Here is a 16,624-nt window from a genome sequence, read left to right on the forward strand (position 1 = left end):
CGGCCCGTCGCACTGGCATTATAAATGTTCGCCTCGGGCGCCAGATCTGTGGAGGCGCTGCGCTGACAGCTCTGGGAGAAAAAAATAAATGTTTTGACTGTTGGTGCTCATCCTAATTTTCGGCCTTGATGTAACAACATTCATAATTAAGTAAATGTAACACCCTTTTCACCCCGGTTACACTTTTCATTTGCCCTGTACGATGGGCGCTGCAAGTGATGAAAATGGGGGATGTTGGCTTATCTGGCAACCGCAGCTCACAGCCAAAGTGCGCGTGAGCGAGGGAGAAAGGGAGGGTGCACTGGAACCGGCGCTGTTGTTATTAGCATCTGGTGCTAGCTGCTCTAGAAAGAAGAAGATGTTTCTACAATGATGTGGAGGGAGAGTCCTCTCCAGTCAGACTGAGAGGCTGATAACTTCAGCTCAGTGAGGTAAAGGACTCTGAGTGTTTAGATAGTTCACTTTAGTCTAAGTTATCTCAGTGGGTCTCAAACGGTTTGGTCACAATTATGTAAAACACATATTTCCAAGGCACTCTTTTATAATTGGGATAAAACAGGTTTGAAATCATTCCAATGTATACTATAGGACAGTAAACCAGACATATCGTTTTAAACTGGAGAGATAAAAAAATATGCATAAATAAAATAGTAAAATAAGATATGAATGAACAACAAAAATAAAATGCATTACATGTAGGCTATTTGTTATTTAATTATTAAAATGTAAACCGATCTTTTTCATATGGGTGTTTAGAGTTGTACCCCCTAGATCTAGTCTCTAGTAATTCTGCTTAAAGTGCACCAGATTGAAGCATTTTACTTCAAAATGTTCAAACATTTCTTCCCGGTATGCCTGAGAAGGCAGATATGCTTGTTTTTCTCAACAAGAACTGTTTTTAAAAGTTGGACTGTTGCACTGTTGTAGCTTCAGTGGTTCTCAGGTTAAAGTTACATAGCAGTGAATATAAACAGACTGATTAATGTGAATATTACTTTAAACTAACCTGTGTAAAAGTTTCTCGAATAAATGTAATTTTTTTGGTGGAAGAAGCATGTATCATTTTTTTACCCTGCCCCTCAAAGAATCGGAATCGAGAACCGTTAAGAACCGGAATCGAAAAGTAGAATCGGAATCGGAATCGTGGAAATTCAAACGATACCCAACCCTACGTGTGAGTGGACACAGGGGTTGCCAAACCAATTCTGAAGATCTGTCCCATAGTCGGAGGTTTTAACTAGTTCAGAGTCAATAGTCTCCATTAGCAAGACTAAAAAAGTGTGGACACTAAATCTAACTAAAACTGCCGTCCATGGCCAAAGAATGTATGCCAGTGGGACCTACGCACCTGATAAGAAGGATTTACGGATGTTCCTAAACAATAAATTATCTCAGGTCAGCTTGTGCTCAGTCCTGAACTGGCAAAAAAGAAAAAGCCAGAGCAGTTCCTCCCTAAAGGAGATAGCACTCCCCAAGGCCGAAGACCTATGCCATGGGTCTTCAACTAAAATTCAACGAGGTCCAGTTAGAGAAAATCTCCCCATGCAAAGGTCCGGAACATCAAAATGTCTAACTTGCTTCATGAATTAGTGTGATATATATTGAAGTGACCTGTAGCTTTATCGACGTCTGCATGTAATCAACAACTGACTGCCAATCAAATAAAGTACAATTCAAAAACAACAACATTTATTGTCAATTAACATTGAACTGTACAGTAAATACTGTGGATATGTGTAATGTTCCTCTCGGGCTGCATTTACAAATAAAATAGAGAAAATAAATAAAATAGCTTTTGAAAATATGTGCATCTTAAAGTGCTTAATTTTAGATAAATAAAATAAAGTGTAGCAGCAGCTTGAGTTTCCCTTTTTCTTTGTTAACCGTTTCACATCATGACTTAGTTTCAGACGATTATAGAACAATATCAGTCTTTACATCATAACAACTGAACAGTTTTAAAGTTTCTCTTTCTTTCCCTCTTATATTGCAGTCCCTCACTCACTTTTTTTTAAAATTCAGTGTAAGAATTGAGCTGGAGCTTGTCCTGCCAGGAGTTTGTAAATCTGGGCTGACATGGTGTCAGGGCCATTCTCATACACATGCAGATGCTCATTGGTTACAGTTATGCAAACACAGGTATGGTGAAGAAAGAGAGAACTATTCGAAGCAGAAAAAAAACAGCGTAATATACCATCTGACAAAGGCCTGTGCTATAATGCTTCAATTAACTGGCTATTCTTTATAATATACTCAGATCAATAGGAGACAGAGATGTTAAGTTAAAAATCAAGGGTTTTTATTATTATTTACAGCAGGGGTGGGGAACCTTTTTCCTTTCAATTTTTATAACATCCTCCGAGGGTCGTACAAATGATTGATTAAAATCACAGCCCATTAATTTGGCCTTTCTTTCATGCTGTGCAAAGAAAAAGCAACCTCTTAATCCAGATATCTCACCATGACTCACGTATCGTATGCATGTGCACGGTGTGGCATGACCACCAAAACAGATAGATATGGACACAAGATGTGTGCAAATGTATTTAGTATCCTATCCATGTGAACATGATTTAAGTGGGGGGGGGACATAACCTCCCCCGGGAAGATTTTTTTTTAAATATTGAAGTTAAAAGCATCAATCTGGTACACTTTGAGAGCAACATTAAGAGATCTATGGATACAACTCTCAACACCCAGATGAAACAGAACTATAAGCATATTTTTCTTTTTGGATATTTTACAAATCACTCCCATTTTAAACTCTATTCTTGTTATTTTTAACAACTTTTCTGTTACTGTCATATAGTATTTTATACCTGTTTTTCATTTAGTCTCATTAATAATATTGATCATATCAAGGTGTGCCTTAACCTCACTGAGCTGAGGTTATTTGAGCCTCTCAGGAGAGAGCTCTCTTCCACCTAGTTGTAGAAAAGCGCTTTAAATTCGTTAGCATAGCTAGCTAACCAGATGCTAATAACAACAGATCGCCACTGTGCTTACAACTAAAGACACAGCCACGCAAACACTGCGGCATGTGTACGGCTCCTTATGGGTATTGCAATATGTTAAGAGCTGGAGCGGCGTTCCGGTGCTCTCTGTCAGCACTCCTTTCAGACGAGACATATACCACGTGAAGACACGTTACGCTCGTGTTGTGTTCAAGGAACCTGTCCTTGGCCAGGAAAACAGGTACTCACTTGTTTAATTATTTTTGCGGTCTAGATTTCTTCTTCTTTTTTGAAGTGAGAAGTTGTCCGTCAGTCAGACTGACGGATGGACTCCCCCCGTTTTAAGTATATTTTAAATCTAGTCATTTTCTACTTTTACTTGAGTGGCATTTTGAATGCAGAAATTGTACTTGTAACAGAGTATTCCTACACTCTGGTACATCTACTTGTACTTAGACAAAGGTAAAACATTTCCACCTCTGTATTTGTTTTTGAGCTGCCATTAACATCCCGTAGGGGCCAGCACTCCGCTTGAGACGCGTGTTCCTTTTTCACAGAAGAAGAAATGTTTCCAGATGACTATTGTGGAAAGCTCATTTTCAAGCTTTCTTTCTGAAAAATACGATTTGAATTTGCTACAAACAAACACCACAAACTACACAATTTAGTCTGTGTGTATTTTTAGAGCATAGACTGCAACTAATTTGTTTCAGTTTATTTAATTTAAACTAAACTCGAACGATGCTTTTGTTATGAAAGTTTCTGCTGTTTAAAAACATGGAGGGAAAATCTTCAGGCGACTTTGTACTGACGCTGATTATGTAGATAAATACTAACTGATAGTCTCTAGTGTTTCTTTATTTTACCAAACTGTGTGGCTGTCTTATTGTTGAACCGGATGTGTCGGGATGCAGAGCTCAGACGGAGCAGAAAAGTCTCAACAACAGAGGCTGGTTTTCTTCGACTTGGAGACAACGGGACTGAGTAAGATACCTCCATGAGACTTTACAATTTAAATGGACTTATGACCTGTTTTCAGACAGATACAAGCGTATGTTTCTGCTTTAAAGTGTGAGTGTCCATGTTTTGTCAGGATAACTTATGAGGTAGACAAATCACACTGGACACTTAGTAACCATAACCATTACCACATAGTAACCTTTAATTTAGTTGTATTGTCATCACTACACATTGAATGAACGAGTTATCAGTTTACAGGCAGTTTGCATAATGCCTACTCGATCTTACCCTCAAGCTTGAGATATTATAAATGATGTCTGTTTAAAAGTATTACATATATGTATATTTTATGACTTGACACTAGGGCTGCAGTTGGTTTCAGTTGATCAATGTTCTTGATTGGATAAAAATGTGGCTTCAATCAGAGCTTTTCTCATACCTTTACATCTCCATTGTGAAGGGCCCATCTGGGCAATGTAGAGCTGCAACAATTAGTCAACTTATTGATTAGCCAAAGAATCAATTAGTTAGTAATTGCTAGCTAGTTATTAGTCAATTAAACCTTTATGTAATATTCATGGGAAAATTGCAGAAAATGTGTTTTTGATCATTTGAAATAAGGAGTTTTCCTGCTTTCGGATAAGTCAGACATTAAAGACGTCACCCTGAACTTTGAGAAACTGGGATTGACAGTCTTCACCATTAATCTGACATTTTGCAATGAATCTAGAAAATAATCATCAAGGATAGCCCTTTGACAATGTTGCATTCAATTTAGTGTAGTGCATTGACTGAGGTGTTTTATTTTCTGAATCTTATTGATTGACTGTTTCTAAATTGATTTTCATGATTATTTATCATCACAAAAAGGCCTAGCATGAGATATAGTAAGAGTTTACCCATATATCCCTTGCCTAATTAACACACTTTTTGTTTACCTAACCTAACAGTCTGTAATTCATCAAAGCTCCACCTGTAGGCCTGATCTCCGTGCAGTGGGTTGTGTGTAGGTGTTGGGATCAGGGGGTCACAGGTTCAAACCCCACTGCAGTCAGCATGTCGTTGTGTCCCCGAGACACTTCACCCCAAATTGCTCCAGTGGGGATTGCCCACAGTATTGAGTATGTAAGTCGCTTTGGATAAAAGCGTCTAACAAGTAACATGTAATGTAATGTAATCTCCAGTAATAATTCCCCCCTGATGCTCTCCTGTGTTTTTCCCGCAGGTAAGAGTTGTGAGATGGTCCAGCTGGCTGCAGTGAGTGGAGGTCACTCCCTCAACCTGTACCTCATCCCTCGGGGTCAAATGCAGCGAGGAGCGTCCAAAGTGACCGGCTTCAGGGTCCGCAGAAAGAGGCTGTACCTCCATCGCCAGCCTGTCTTCACCAACACCCTGCGAGAGGCCCTGGTCTCCTTCATAGCTTTCCTCCAGATGTTCGGACATCCTCTCGTCGTCGGCCACAACATCCGCCGCTTCGACTGTCCTGTGCTGGCCCGAGCTCTGGAGGAACTGGATCTCCGGGCAGAGTTTGAGGCCGCGGTCTCCGGTTATGTGGACACTCTGCCTCTGGCCCGGGAGATGCTGAAGGAGCGCGGCCTCAAGAGTTTCCGACAGGAGAACCTGGTCAGGGAGCTGCTGGGTGTGAACTACAAGGCCCATGATGCTTTGGAGGATGTGCGGGCTTTGCAGGCTCTGTATAGTGTGCTTCAGCCCACACCAGAGTTGATCTGTAGGCATCTGTTCACCCTGGACACCATGAAGGACAAGCCAGCTGCTCAGTCTAAAGAGCCAAAAGGACAGCGCCCCCTGAGGGAGAACGTCAGACAGACAGCGAAGATCACAGAGAGTAAAGAGGACAAAGCCACACAGGAGAACATGTGAAAACATCTGGATGTTTTCATTACACAAAACAAGATGGCTGCTGTTCTTGTGTAGCTGTCACTTTCCTCAAATGCTTGATGGTGGAAGTTGAACAAATGAAAGACTGACTTCACTTCAGTGTATCAAAAAGAAAAATGAACCGCCGCACAAATGGGATTATACCCCGGTGATTTTGAAAGGTGAGAGAAGTGAACACTGTAGACAATGCATGCACAAAGTCCTACTTCTGTGTTATGCAGCAGCACTAAACAAAAAAGCACTGATTAGTTGGTTACCATTAACAAAAACATGCACTGACATTTATTGCACAATAATCTTTGAGACAGAATATGTTGCATCTATGGGATTCTTCAAGAGGGTTGTGGAAATATGTTTATTTGCTATTCTTCAACGTTAATATGTATATTGTTTTGTTACTGAACATTTTGTATCTGTTTTTATCTGAATTTACTTTCCGCAAGTTCTACATAATATTTATATTGAAGGTAAATTAATCTGCTAATAAAAGTATTGTATTTCTACAGGGTGTCCAGAATGCTATGCAACATTTTGTAAGTGCTTTGTAACACATGAATATTTTAGTCAATTATTTAGAATAATGGATTCATATGATACCATTGCAGTCAAAGATAGCACACGGTCATTTTTAATGGTTTCCCACTTCAAATGTTCAAATTAAATTCACAGATTTTAGGACCTTTTTGCCGCTCAATACGAAGTACACAGCAGATTAGATTGCTTCCACACAGCTCTCACCATAGCTGCTAGCTTCTAGATCAGCGACAGCTAACGGTTGGTACACATTTACTTATAGAAATCAAATTAGTAATACCGAACAGGCCCGTAATGATTTGTTAGCAGTATTGTAAGATTTGACATCAAACGGCAGACGCAATAAAAGGAGTTCAGTTGTAGCAATGGAACAAGGCTTTATTAAACCACTTCTACACACACATGTTATCTGCAGTCCCAGGCATAACCATATTTAAAAACCCTAAACCAGGCCTTTACTAGAGAAATATTCCAAGACTATATATATAATTAAACCACTTCAGCGTCGTGTGCATTTTAAGGACAGGAGGTCAAAACAAACGTGTGGACATACCGTTTTTAAAACGATAAGGTGACTCAAAACAAGATCAGTAACAACGATGTGAGAATCTAAAATAAAAGTTCAAACTCAATTCATATTTAAATCAGTGATCTCTACACGATTACTAAATAAAAAAATGTTTTGAAAAGATGGAAAAAAAGTTGGTTTGTTAACAAAAAAACGTCTTCATGTTTAGAGCTACAGGAAGAGGAATTGAAGGAGGGGTTCCTTAATCAAGAAGACCATGATTTTAACTTAAAACCTCCCAAATATTCTTCCTTTTTTCCACAACAAACAAATAAAAGGTTTAGTGCACAAACATCAGGGACAAGCTTAGAAATCAACCCACGTGACTTACATGGTCATAGGTGAAAGCATTGGATCAATTCACTGTCATTCCTTCAAACTACAAGAGACATATTTACTCACTGGCAGGCAGTTACATCATTCATTCCAGAAGAATCCACTTCATTGACTTAATTCAGATTGACCCTGATACAAACTGGAATATTATGTGGACATTTGCACCATACTGAAATAATCTACTTACAATATTCTACCAACATGTTGGACCACCACATAATACACAGGTAAAACCTTACAACACGGCATTGTTCAAGGGTCAATTTCACTTATTATGTAAAGTCGAGTAATAATGAATCAGTACACACAACAAAACATGCAACGTCTGTAGAAAATCCAGCTTCACACACTCAGAAATACAGACATGGTTGATACGATATTCCTATAAAACTGAAAGCAGCATTTTGTTGTACAACTGTACAAGATTTGTGTTAACGGGCTTCAGTCAAGTTGTCCATGTAAGCATCGGGCAGCAGTAGTGCATTTAGTAACTTTAAGATGTAGTTAATGAAAGCGACATTAACCGTGATGGTTAACGGCCCTCTTTGTTAGTTTTTAACTTTATGATTGTTTTATACTTTGAAAATAAGTTTCCACACCGTAAACATGCACTGGTAACAGTTTAAAGCAGTAATACTTTCCAGGGTAAACTTCACTGACACTCAAGATTACATTTGTAAGCTACTAAATCCTGTGTCAAATGTCCTTTTTAGTTTACTATCATATTTAGCCAGGCATATTTTAGTCCGAACTTTCGAAGGTTCTTATCAATGAAAAGCTCAAACTGATATTTCAGTCAATCTAGTTCAGCCAAAAATATCCTCTCGTTTCCTTCTCACAAGTCCTCGTTAACTTTAGCTTCATTAAGTTGTTCTCCCTCCTGACAAAGACTGAGAAACCCAACAGCTGTTCAGAAGAAGATAAGGGCCACATTTCTGTCTTCTTCGGAGAAAAAAGTCAGAATGGTTTTGCTCAAATTCTGACTTTAATCTCAGAATTTCTCTTAAAATAAATTTGATTTTCTTCTCAGAATTTTGACTTTAGTCTCACTCTCACTTTTGGCCAGATCTAAAAAACTTTAGATTTAACATGTGGCCTTAATCATCGTCCATACAGCTACAAAATGTTTTGAGCTGTATGGACGATCTTAAAGGAGATGTTGGTAAAGCTAACTAAATGTCTCCCCGGTCGAGATTGAAGGCCCCTCTCCGGTCTTACTGCTCAAAATCAAACATGCACAGGCATCTCAGTGTTGCACTATATACCCTTAACTTTCCTATCTATGTATTGCATCCAGGTCTGGATATTTACTAACTGAGAAAGACTGCTCAGTCCTCAGGTGTACAAAGCAGTGAGTGATGGTGGTGTACTGCACCTCTGTAAACATGTCCTCCTCCCTGCTTCAGTTCTGTCAGAAAGTATTATAACAGGATAAAAACGTGCAGCTGTAAGTGTTTTATGACTAAAGAGGAAGTATGTCATAATCACTGAAGAAGGGCAGTTTCAAATTGAGCATTGAGCAATATTTCTAGGATTATTTCATCGTTATATTGAGGCTTTGAACTGTGGGTTCAAATCAGTGGCTGGAGCCTGATCAGTTGTGAGGTTTTGTTTTGGCCCAAATGTTTATTTGCTGTTCTCGACGGTTCTGTTTGATCTTCATGATCAGAAAGTGTTTGCCTAGTTGTCGTTGAATTGCACATTTTCATTTCTTCTGAGCATTGAAGTCCCTGTACGCTCCAGAAAGGCTGCCACGCCACATAGACCTTTATACTGTGGCTTTTCTAGTTCAAGAACAACCTTTCATGCAACATTTTAATCCTCATCTTCTTCAGATTCCTCATCATCTACCCCACAAGGATGAAGTGATCTGAGCACTGCCTTACTACCTTTTAAATAGGATCATGGTCAGTGCTCTGGACATATCATTTGACTTTTGATTCTCAGTATAGACCCAGCACCTTTAAAGAATTTAGAAGAGAACATCCTATGTTTTTTTCCTATAAGATGTAAATTGCACCGCTCCAGGTAAAAAAGACAATTCAAATCTGCTGTGGACTTTAAAGCTAAAGAACACTGCAGGTAGGTTTAAGGTGGGAGGGGCCTCTGTGTCTGAAAGCTCCTTTAACGTACTACCTACCGTGAGGTGCAGGGGGATCATTGGGCTCAATCCTGATCGCAGCGTAGATCTTTAGGAGCACACACACACAGGAAGCCTTCACACACACACACTGCTTCAGACTGGCAGCTACAGGAGGCAGCAGGCCCGGAACATAGTCATCCCTGAGGTGCATGTGACGTGCAGGGAGACGCTCTCATTGGCCGAGACGAACAGGACGGTGCCCCGGCTCAGTGTGATGTCAGAGAGGGCAGCGACAGAGGTCGCCATGGCGTCCCCTTCGATGACCAGGAGGATGCTGGCGCTGTCGACGGGGGCAACGGTGTACTGCTTCACCGAGGGGGGGACCTGCAGGAGGGACAGGGTGAGAGTCTCTGTTTAAAGGTCCCAGATATATTCAAACATGTCTCTGAAGTGTTTGGCTCCAAACACCAAACAGATCATCGCAGCATTACCCATAATCCTCTCTGTTTCAGCCCTGTTTCCAAAGTGCTGATTCTCTGTATTTTCATGGTTTTAAAGGCTGCATTAAAGAGCCTGTGACACGGTTTCCCCCCATCATCCAAACCCATCAATTTGAGTACATATTGTCCCCTTTAAAACCGTTACTGAACTGATTTTGGATATTTGTACTTTGATAACCATTAATCTGCCTTCAATGTTGACAATTTTCTGGATCTTCTTGGGGATTCTTCAAGTCCCGCCAAATGATGGGTGACGTCATTGCGGGCACAGCGCTCCAGCTGCACCGTCCAGGATCCCAGCATCTGCATGTAAACCTTTATATATATACAGTCAGATGTAAACGCACGACGGCGCACGCAGCAGCAAGCTCAGACAGCGATGACAGGTTAATGTTGAACGTGTCTGAGAGCTCATATGAGGCTGAAGGATCGGTTTATGTTGTATCTGTTAGAAGTTTAGGAATGAGGTGCGTCAATATGGGCGATCATACGGTCATGTAGCCAGTGGTGGAATGGGACTACAAATCATCCCGGGACTCTCGACCGGCCCACTTCGGTACCGCTAGTAAATTGTCAACGGGGTGAGTGGGGGATGTCAGGGGCGGCGGGTGCTGTAGATAGTAAATGTAAATATGTAAATATTTGTGTCACTGCATCCTGGTAAAATACAAATATAATGTATAATGTCTGTGTCTTTGACATTAGCGCTGCTAGCCACCTGTGCCCTGTACTACGAAGCCAGTTCAACAGACCCTGGATATGTTTGAGTAACAAACAAACTAACAACAAACTAACAAACGAGATCTCGCTAAGCGGTCCTACGACGCTGGTTATCAACTCGGTAAATCAAGCCAGGGTTTCTCTCTCCAGCTGAGAGCGCGTTCACGTCTAAGACACGAGTGGATCTGACTTTAATTACATTTGTCTCGAGTGTTTCGTCAACATAATGTGTTAAATAATACTTCTGCATCCAGTCTGTGACACTGTGAGTGTTGCACGGCCAGATGAGGCTGGAGAAGCTGACTCAGATAAGGAAATATATGATATATTATGATATTATATGATCGATGATCTGATTGATGATGTAATATGAATGATAAGTGCGACACGTCGGCGTCTTCTCTGCATACGGCAGTTTAAACTGTATTTCCTTTATCCTGTAATATGACTTGAGAGATTTAAACTCCGCACACTGAGTTGATCTCTTTTCTATAGACGCCGGAGGCGGGCAGCGTCAGGTAAAATAAGTTATTTAGCCTTCTCAAACCTGAGCCTCACGCGCCGCCTATGGGGGATGTGCTAGTTACTTATCCGACCGGCCCACTTCGGTACCGGCCCATCGGGATTCGTCCCGATGGCCAGTCCGCCACTGCACCCACAGTCCGCCACTGCACCCAGCCCACGTAAACTGTCAACGGGGGGAGCCTCGCTGCGGGGAAACGGTGGACCTAGTGTCCCGATCGGAGTGGGAATAATAATAATAATCCGTGCATTTTATCCATTAATTTCCCCAATATTGTGGTAAAAAAAAAACACACGTTTAATCCATGTTGTTGGTGTACTACAACTACAAAAAGCATCGGTTTGTTTTCTCATCAGGAAATGCAGACCGGCACAAACAAACGATTTTTAATCATCATCCTCACGATCATGTAATGTATCATATGTTCGCCGAATTGACATGAAAGCACTAATAAATGTAGTTTCATCCACTTGAGTTTACAACCACAAAAATAATCGATTTGTTTTTATATCACAAAATATACCCATGGCTCTCGAAGCGTTCCCGCATTGACGTCACTTCCGGCTTCCCCCAAAACTTCAAAATGAGTCGAAGGAATTTCCCCGCGATGTTCGAAATTATTGATATTTAACGGAACGGTATCGCTTTTTCTTTTTTAAATTGACGGTTCGACATTACTAGTAGACCAATATTTCATTGCACAACAGTTGTTGGGATGCTGTCACAGGCTCTTTAAAGTAAAGCAATGTCATTTATAAAAAAAAAATCTTTCTTAAAATGGCCCTATTATGTTTATGCTTTCTGGGGGTTTCCCTTTCCTATAATCAGTATGTGATATAGGTTTCTGTGCATGTAAATGGTCTTGCAAAGGCCGGCCAGCTAACCAATCAAAGCAGACTGGGCTCTGGTTTCAGACAGAGGGTGAAAAGAGGTACTGCAGCACAGGCAGTATGAGAAAAATAAAGAGCTTTTGAACATTAAAGCATGGAGACATGTCCCAGTAGAGACACTACATACATTTCCCAAACAGCTGGTTCCTTTAGTCTGAATGTGTGTTGGTGCGTGATCATTATTCTTTAGAGTCACTGCGTGCCTATTGGTTGGAACATGATCCGTGTATCCATCACTTCCTGGTCTTCTCTAAAGAAGAGGGACCAATGGAAACGTTGTCATGTTGCCGTTGTTCAGCATGGAAACATTCATTAGCTAACAATGACATTATTGTTCTATTGATATAAAGGGAGGTCAGGTACTCTTTAAAACAGCTGGTGGTCATGGGTACTTTTTACTGAAGTACATTTCAAAGCCCTCTTTACTTTTACTTGTGTAGAGAAGTCAGTACTTCTACTTTTACTAGAGTATTTTTAAACACGAGTATCTGTACTTCTACTTGAGTAAAGGATGTGAGTACGTTTGCCCTCTCTGATAACAGGAGGACCACAGGTGTGACAGGTCAGGAGTTATTAATGTTGCATTTCTTTAGCATTACCAATGAAATCCCACCTCCCTCCTAAAGAGTTATCATTCAGTAATGTTGGATTGTTCTACCTGTATCATCATGACAGAGAAGTCTGGCACGGGGGGGTCGTACAGGGAGACGCAGGGGTCGGAGGCGTCCTGGACACAGGGGAAGATCTTGGAGCTGGCCGGGGCGGGGGTGTAGTTCAGCATCTCACACAGCGTGTTCACGTCGATGTATTTGGGAGTCAGACCGGCCCTCACCGTGTTGTCTGAGCAGGCCATGCACTCCACACAGTCTGCATGGATGGATTAGGACATAGATAATAGTTTGAAATAAGCAGAATTGGCAGTGGACTCTCCTTCAAACAGGAACATCAATCCTCTAACACTCTTACAATGTGCAGTCTGTGAAGTTAAAAGCATTGCAAGAGCTTTTTCTTACTTTTTGACTACGGGTGTGAACTTAAGGAGGTCAACTCGGCCAGATAACTGTGATCTCCTCTAAACACATATCTTATAGCTACAAAAACATTAAAAACAGGAAATCACACACTGTAGTTTACTTTGTCCTATTCACACACACTGTCCTGCTGCAGGACATTCTCAAAGGGCACCCAATGTGTATTAATTCACAACAGAAAATAGTCCCCAATTTCTCCTTTTTGTCACATTTGCACACAATACACTACCCAGCTCTGTTAGCGAGAAACTGAGATACAATTTTTTTAAATGTGTGAGCCAATCTTAAAGACTAATGTCCTCAGTATGAACCAATGGGCTTGGGGTAAGTGCCGCTGACAGAGCAGGCGAGTTAGAAAATATTGAGTAACACATTGTCACATTTTTGGCTTGGTTGACACACACACACACACACACACACACACACACACACACACACACACACACACACACACACACACACACACACACACACACACACACACACACACACACACACACACACACACACACACACACACACACACACACACACACACACACACACACACACACACACACACACACACACACACACACACACACACTGAATGTATGTATAAATGTGTCTATTGATTGTGTATATATATAGGATATACATATTTTTATATATTTTTGTATTTGTGGGAAACGGTATTTCGATCTGTCTGTACACACAAACTGAACACTTCTCTGATTAACAGGACTACTGGAGGAACTCTGGAGTGTCAACAACTTCATTATCTCATGAACACAAACAGAAGGCATCCTCTGACCTCCGTAGAGGTAGGCGTGAGGCTCGTTGGCCCCCAGGAACATGGCCTGGCCCGGCTCCAGCAGCATGTGGTTCAGGAAGTAGATGGAGAAGCAGCCGATGTCTCCGGGGTACTGAGAGTGGAGCCGCAGCAGCAGGTCTCCGATGCTGCTCGACGTGTCCTTCCCTGCGGCACCTGCACACGTCATAACCATCCATGAGGGTTATTTGGTTAGTAAAAACTGTTTTAAAAAAGCAAAACAACTGCCTGTGATTTGCCTATTACAAATCCATTCAAAATCCCATCTGTACAGAGGTGGGAAGTAGTGGAGTACAAATACTTTGTTACTGTACTTAAGTACATTTATCTGTACTGTACGGTATCAGTACTTTACTCCACTACTTATTTTTCTGACAACTTTTTACTTTGACTTCTTACATGTTGAACTCAAATACCTGTACTTTCTACTTCTTAGATGTTGAACTCAAATACCTGTACTTTCTACTTCTTACATGTTGAACACAAATACCTGTACTTTCTACTTCTTACATGTTGAACTCAAATACCTGTACTTTCTACTTCTTAGATGTTGAACTCAAATACCTGTACTTTCTACTTCTTACATGTTGAACACAAATACCTGTACTTTCTACTTCTTACATGTTGAACTCAAATACCTGTACTTTCTACTTCTTACATGTCGAACACAAATACCTGTACTTTTTACTTCTTACATGTTGAACTCAAATACCTGTACTTTCTACTTCTTACATGTTGAACTCAAATACCTGTACTTTCTACTTCTTAGATGTTGAACACAAATACCTGTACTTTCTACTTCTCACATGTTGAACACAAATACCTGTACTTTCTACTTCTTACATGTTGAACCCAAATACCTGTACTTTCTACTTCTTACATGTTGAACCCAAATACCTGTACTTTCTACTTCTCACATGTTGAACCCAAATACATGTACTTTCTACTTCTTACATGTTGAACACAAATACCTGTACTTTCTACTTCTTACATGTTGAACACAAATACCTGTACTTTCTACTTCTTACATGTTGAACACAAATACCTGTACTTTCTACTTCTCACATGTTGAACACAAATACCTGTACTTTCTACTTCTCACATGTTGAACACAAATACCTGTACTTTCTACTTCTTACATGTTGAACCCAAATACCTGTACTTTCTACTTCTAACATGTTGAACACAAATACCTGTACTTTCTACTTCTTACATGTTGAACACAAATACCTGTACTTTCTACTTCTTACATGTTGAACACAAATACCTGTACTTTCTACTTCTCACATGTTGAACACAAATACCTGTACTTTCTACTTCTTACATGTTGAACCCAAATACCTGTACTTTCTACTTCTCACATGTTGAACACAAATACCTGTACTTTCTACTTCTTACATGTTGAACACAAATACCTGTACTTTCTACTTCTTACATGTTGAACTCAAATACCTGTACTTTCTACTTCTTACATGTTGAACACAAATACCTGTACTTTCTACTTCTTACATGTTGAACTCAAATACCTGTACTTTCTACTTCTTACATGTTGAACTCAAATACCTGTACTTTCTACTTCTTACATGTTGAACACAAATACCTGTACTTTCTACTTCTTACATGTTGAACTCAAATACCTGTACTTTCTACTTCTTACATGTTGAACTCAAATACCTGTACTTTCTACTTCTCACATGTTGAACACAAATACCTGTACTTTCTACTTCTTACATGTTGAACACAAATACCTGTACTTTCTACTTCTTACATGTTGAACACAAATACCTGTACTTTCTACTTCTTACATGTTGAACTCAAATACCTGTACTTTCTACTTCTTACATGTTGAACTCAAATACCTGTACTTTCTACTTCTTACATGTTGAACACAAATACCTGTACTTTCTACTTCTCACATGTTGAACTCAAATACCTGTACTTTCTACTTCTTACATGTTGAACTCAAATACCTGTACTTTCTACTTCTCACATGTTGAACTCAAATACCTGTACTTTCTACTTCTCTCATTTTCCAAACAGCTGGTTCCTTTAGTCTGAATGTGTGTTTGGTGCGTGATCATTATTCTTTAGAGTCATTGCGTGCCTATTGGTTTGAACACGATCCGTGTATCCATCACTTCCTGGTCTTCTCTAAAGAAGAGGGACCAATGGAAACGTTGTCATGTTGCCGTTGTTCAGCATGGAAACATTCATTAGCTAACAATGACATTATTGTTCTATTCATATAAAAGGGAGGTCAGGTACTCTTTAAAACAGCTGCTAGTTATGGGTACTTTTTACTTAAGTACATTTCAAAGCCCTCTTTACTTTTACTTGAGTAAAGAAGTTTAGTAAGTACTTCTACTTTCACCAGAGTATTTTTAAACACCAGTATCTGTAGTTCTACTTGAGTAAAGGTTGTGTCACAACCTTTACTCAAGTAGAAGTACAGATACTCGTGTTTAAAAATACTCGGTGTGTACTTTTGCCATCTCTGCCTCTGTAGGATAAGAACATTTCAGATGTTGCGCCTCCTGGTGGTTGATCACAGCACTGCTCCCCTTCCTAGTCTGGGACACCTGATCAAATGTATTTCGGTGTTTTGTCTTATCCACGATGATGCTGGCCTTCATTTCGTTTTTCTATGTATTTATATTTTTAATGATAACCTATGTTACTTCTGCTTCAGTAAGTACCACTTGATGCATGATTACATTTTACAGCTGATATAATATATCTCTATTTCTAACACATGGGCATCAGAGAGCAGATTGTTAAGTATGGTCAAATGAACCGATAAACCAAAATCATTTTA

The 16,624-nt window shown here is 40.1% G+C and overlaps 2 protein-coding genes across 2 annotated transcripts in view; one reads left to right on the plus strand and one right to left on the minus strand.

The window, feature by feature from the left end:
- Window positions 1-3,212: 3,212 nt before the first annotated feature.
- Window positions 3,213-6,290, plus strand: LOC117448108 (protein PML-like). The gene is made up of 2 exons (XM_034085236.2): window positions 3,213-3,938; window positions 5,140-6,290. Exons 1-2 carry the CDS (start codon window positions 3,863-3,865, stop codon window positions 5,793-5,795), a joined length of 732 nt encoding a protein of 243 aa, XP_033941127.1. The 5' UTR covers window positions 3,213-3,862; the 3' UTR covers window positions 5,796-6,290.
- A 428-nt stretch (window positions 6,291-6,718) lies between these two features.
- mpi (mannose phosphate isomerase) overlaps window positions 6,719-16,624 on the minus strand; it is a 17,827-nt gene continuing 7,921 nt past the window's right edge. Inside the window, exons 5-7 of the mRNA XM_034085181.1 lie at window positions 13,792-13,965; window positions 12,626-12,834; window positions 6,719-9,718 (exon numbers count right to left, since the gene is read on the minus strand). Of these exons, the coding sequence (XP_033941072.1) occupies window positions 9,500-9,718; window positions 12,626-12,834; window positions 13,792-13,965 (602 nt within the window). The 3' untranslated portion in view covers window positions 6,719-9,499. The remainder of the gene's footprint in view (window positions 9,719-12,625; window positions 12,835-13,791; window positions 13,966-16,624) is intronic.

This window comes from Pseudochaenichthys georgianus, chromosome 6 (assembly GCF_902827115.2).
Source record: "Pseudochaenichthys georgianus chromosome 6, fPseGeo1.2, whole genome shotgun sequence".
NCBI classification, from domain to species: Eukaryota; Metazoa; Chordata; class Actinopteri; order Perciformes; family Channichthyidae; genus Pseudochaenichthys; species Pseudochaenichthys georgianus.

Bases quoted from the DNA above. Each gene is read 5' to 3' on its own strand.
- LOC117448108 (XM_034085236.2), top strand. From the start codon at position 3,863: ATGCAGAGCTCAGACGGAGCAGAAAAGTCTCAACAACAGAGGCTGGTT. The intron at 3,939-5,139 runs GTAAGATACCTC...TTTTTCCCGCAG, and splicing joins CTTGGAGACAACGGGACTGA to GTAAGAGTTGTGAGATGGTC.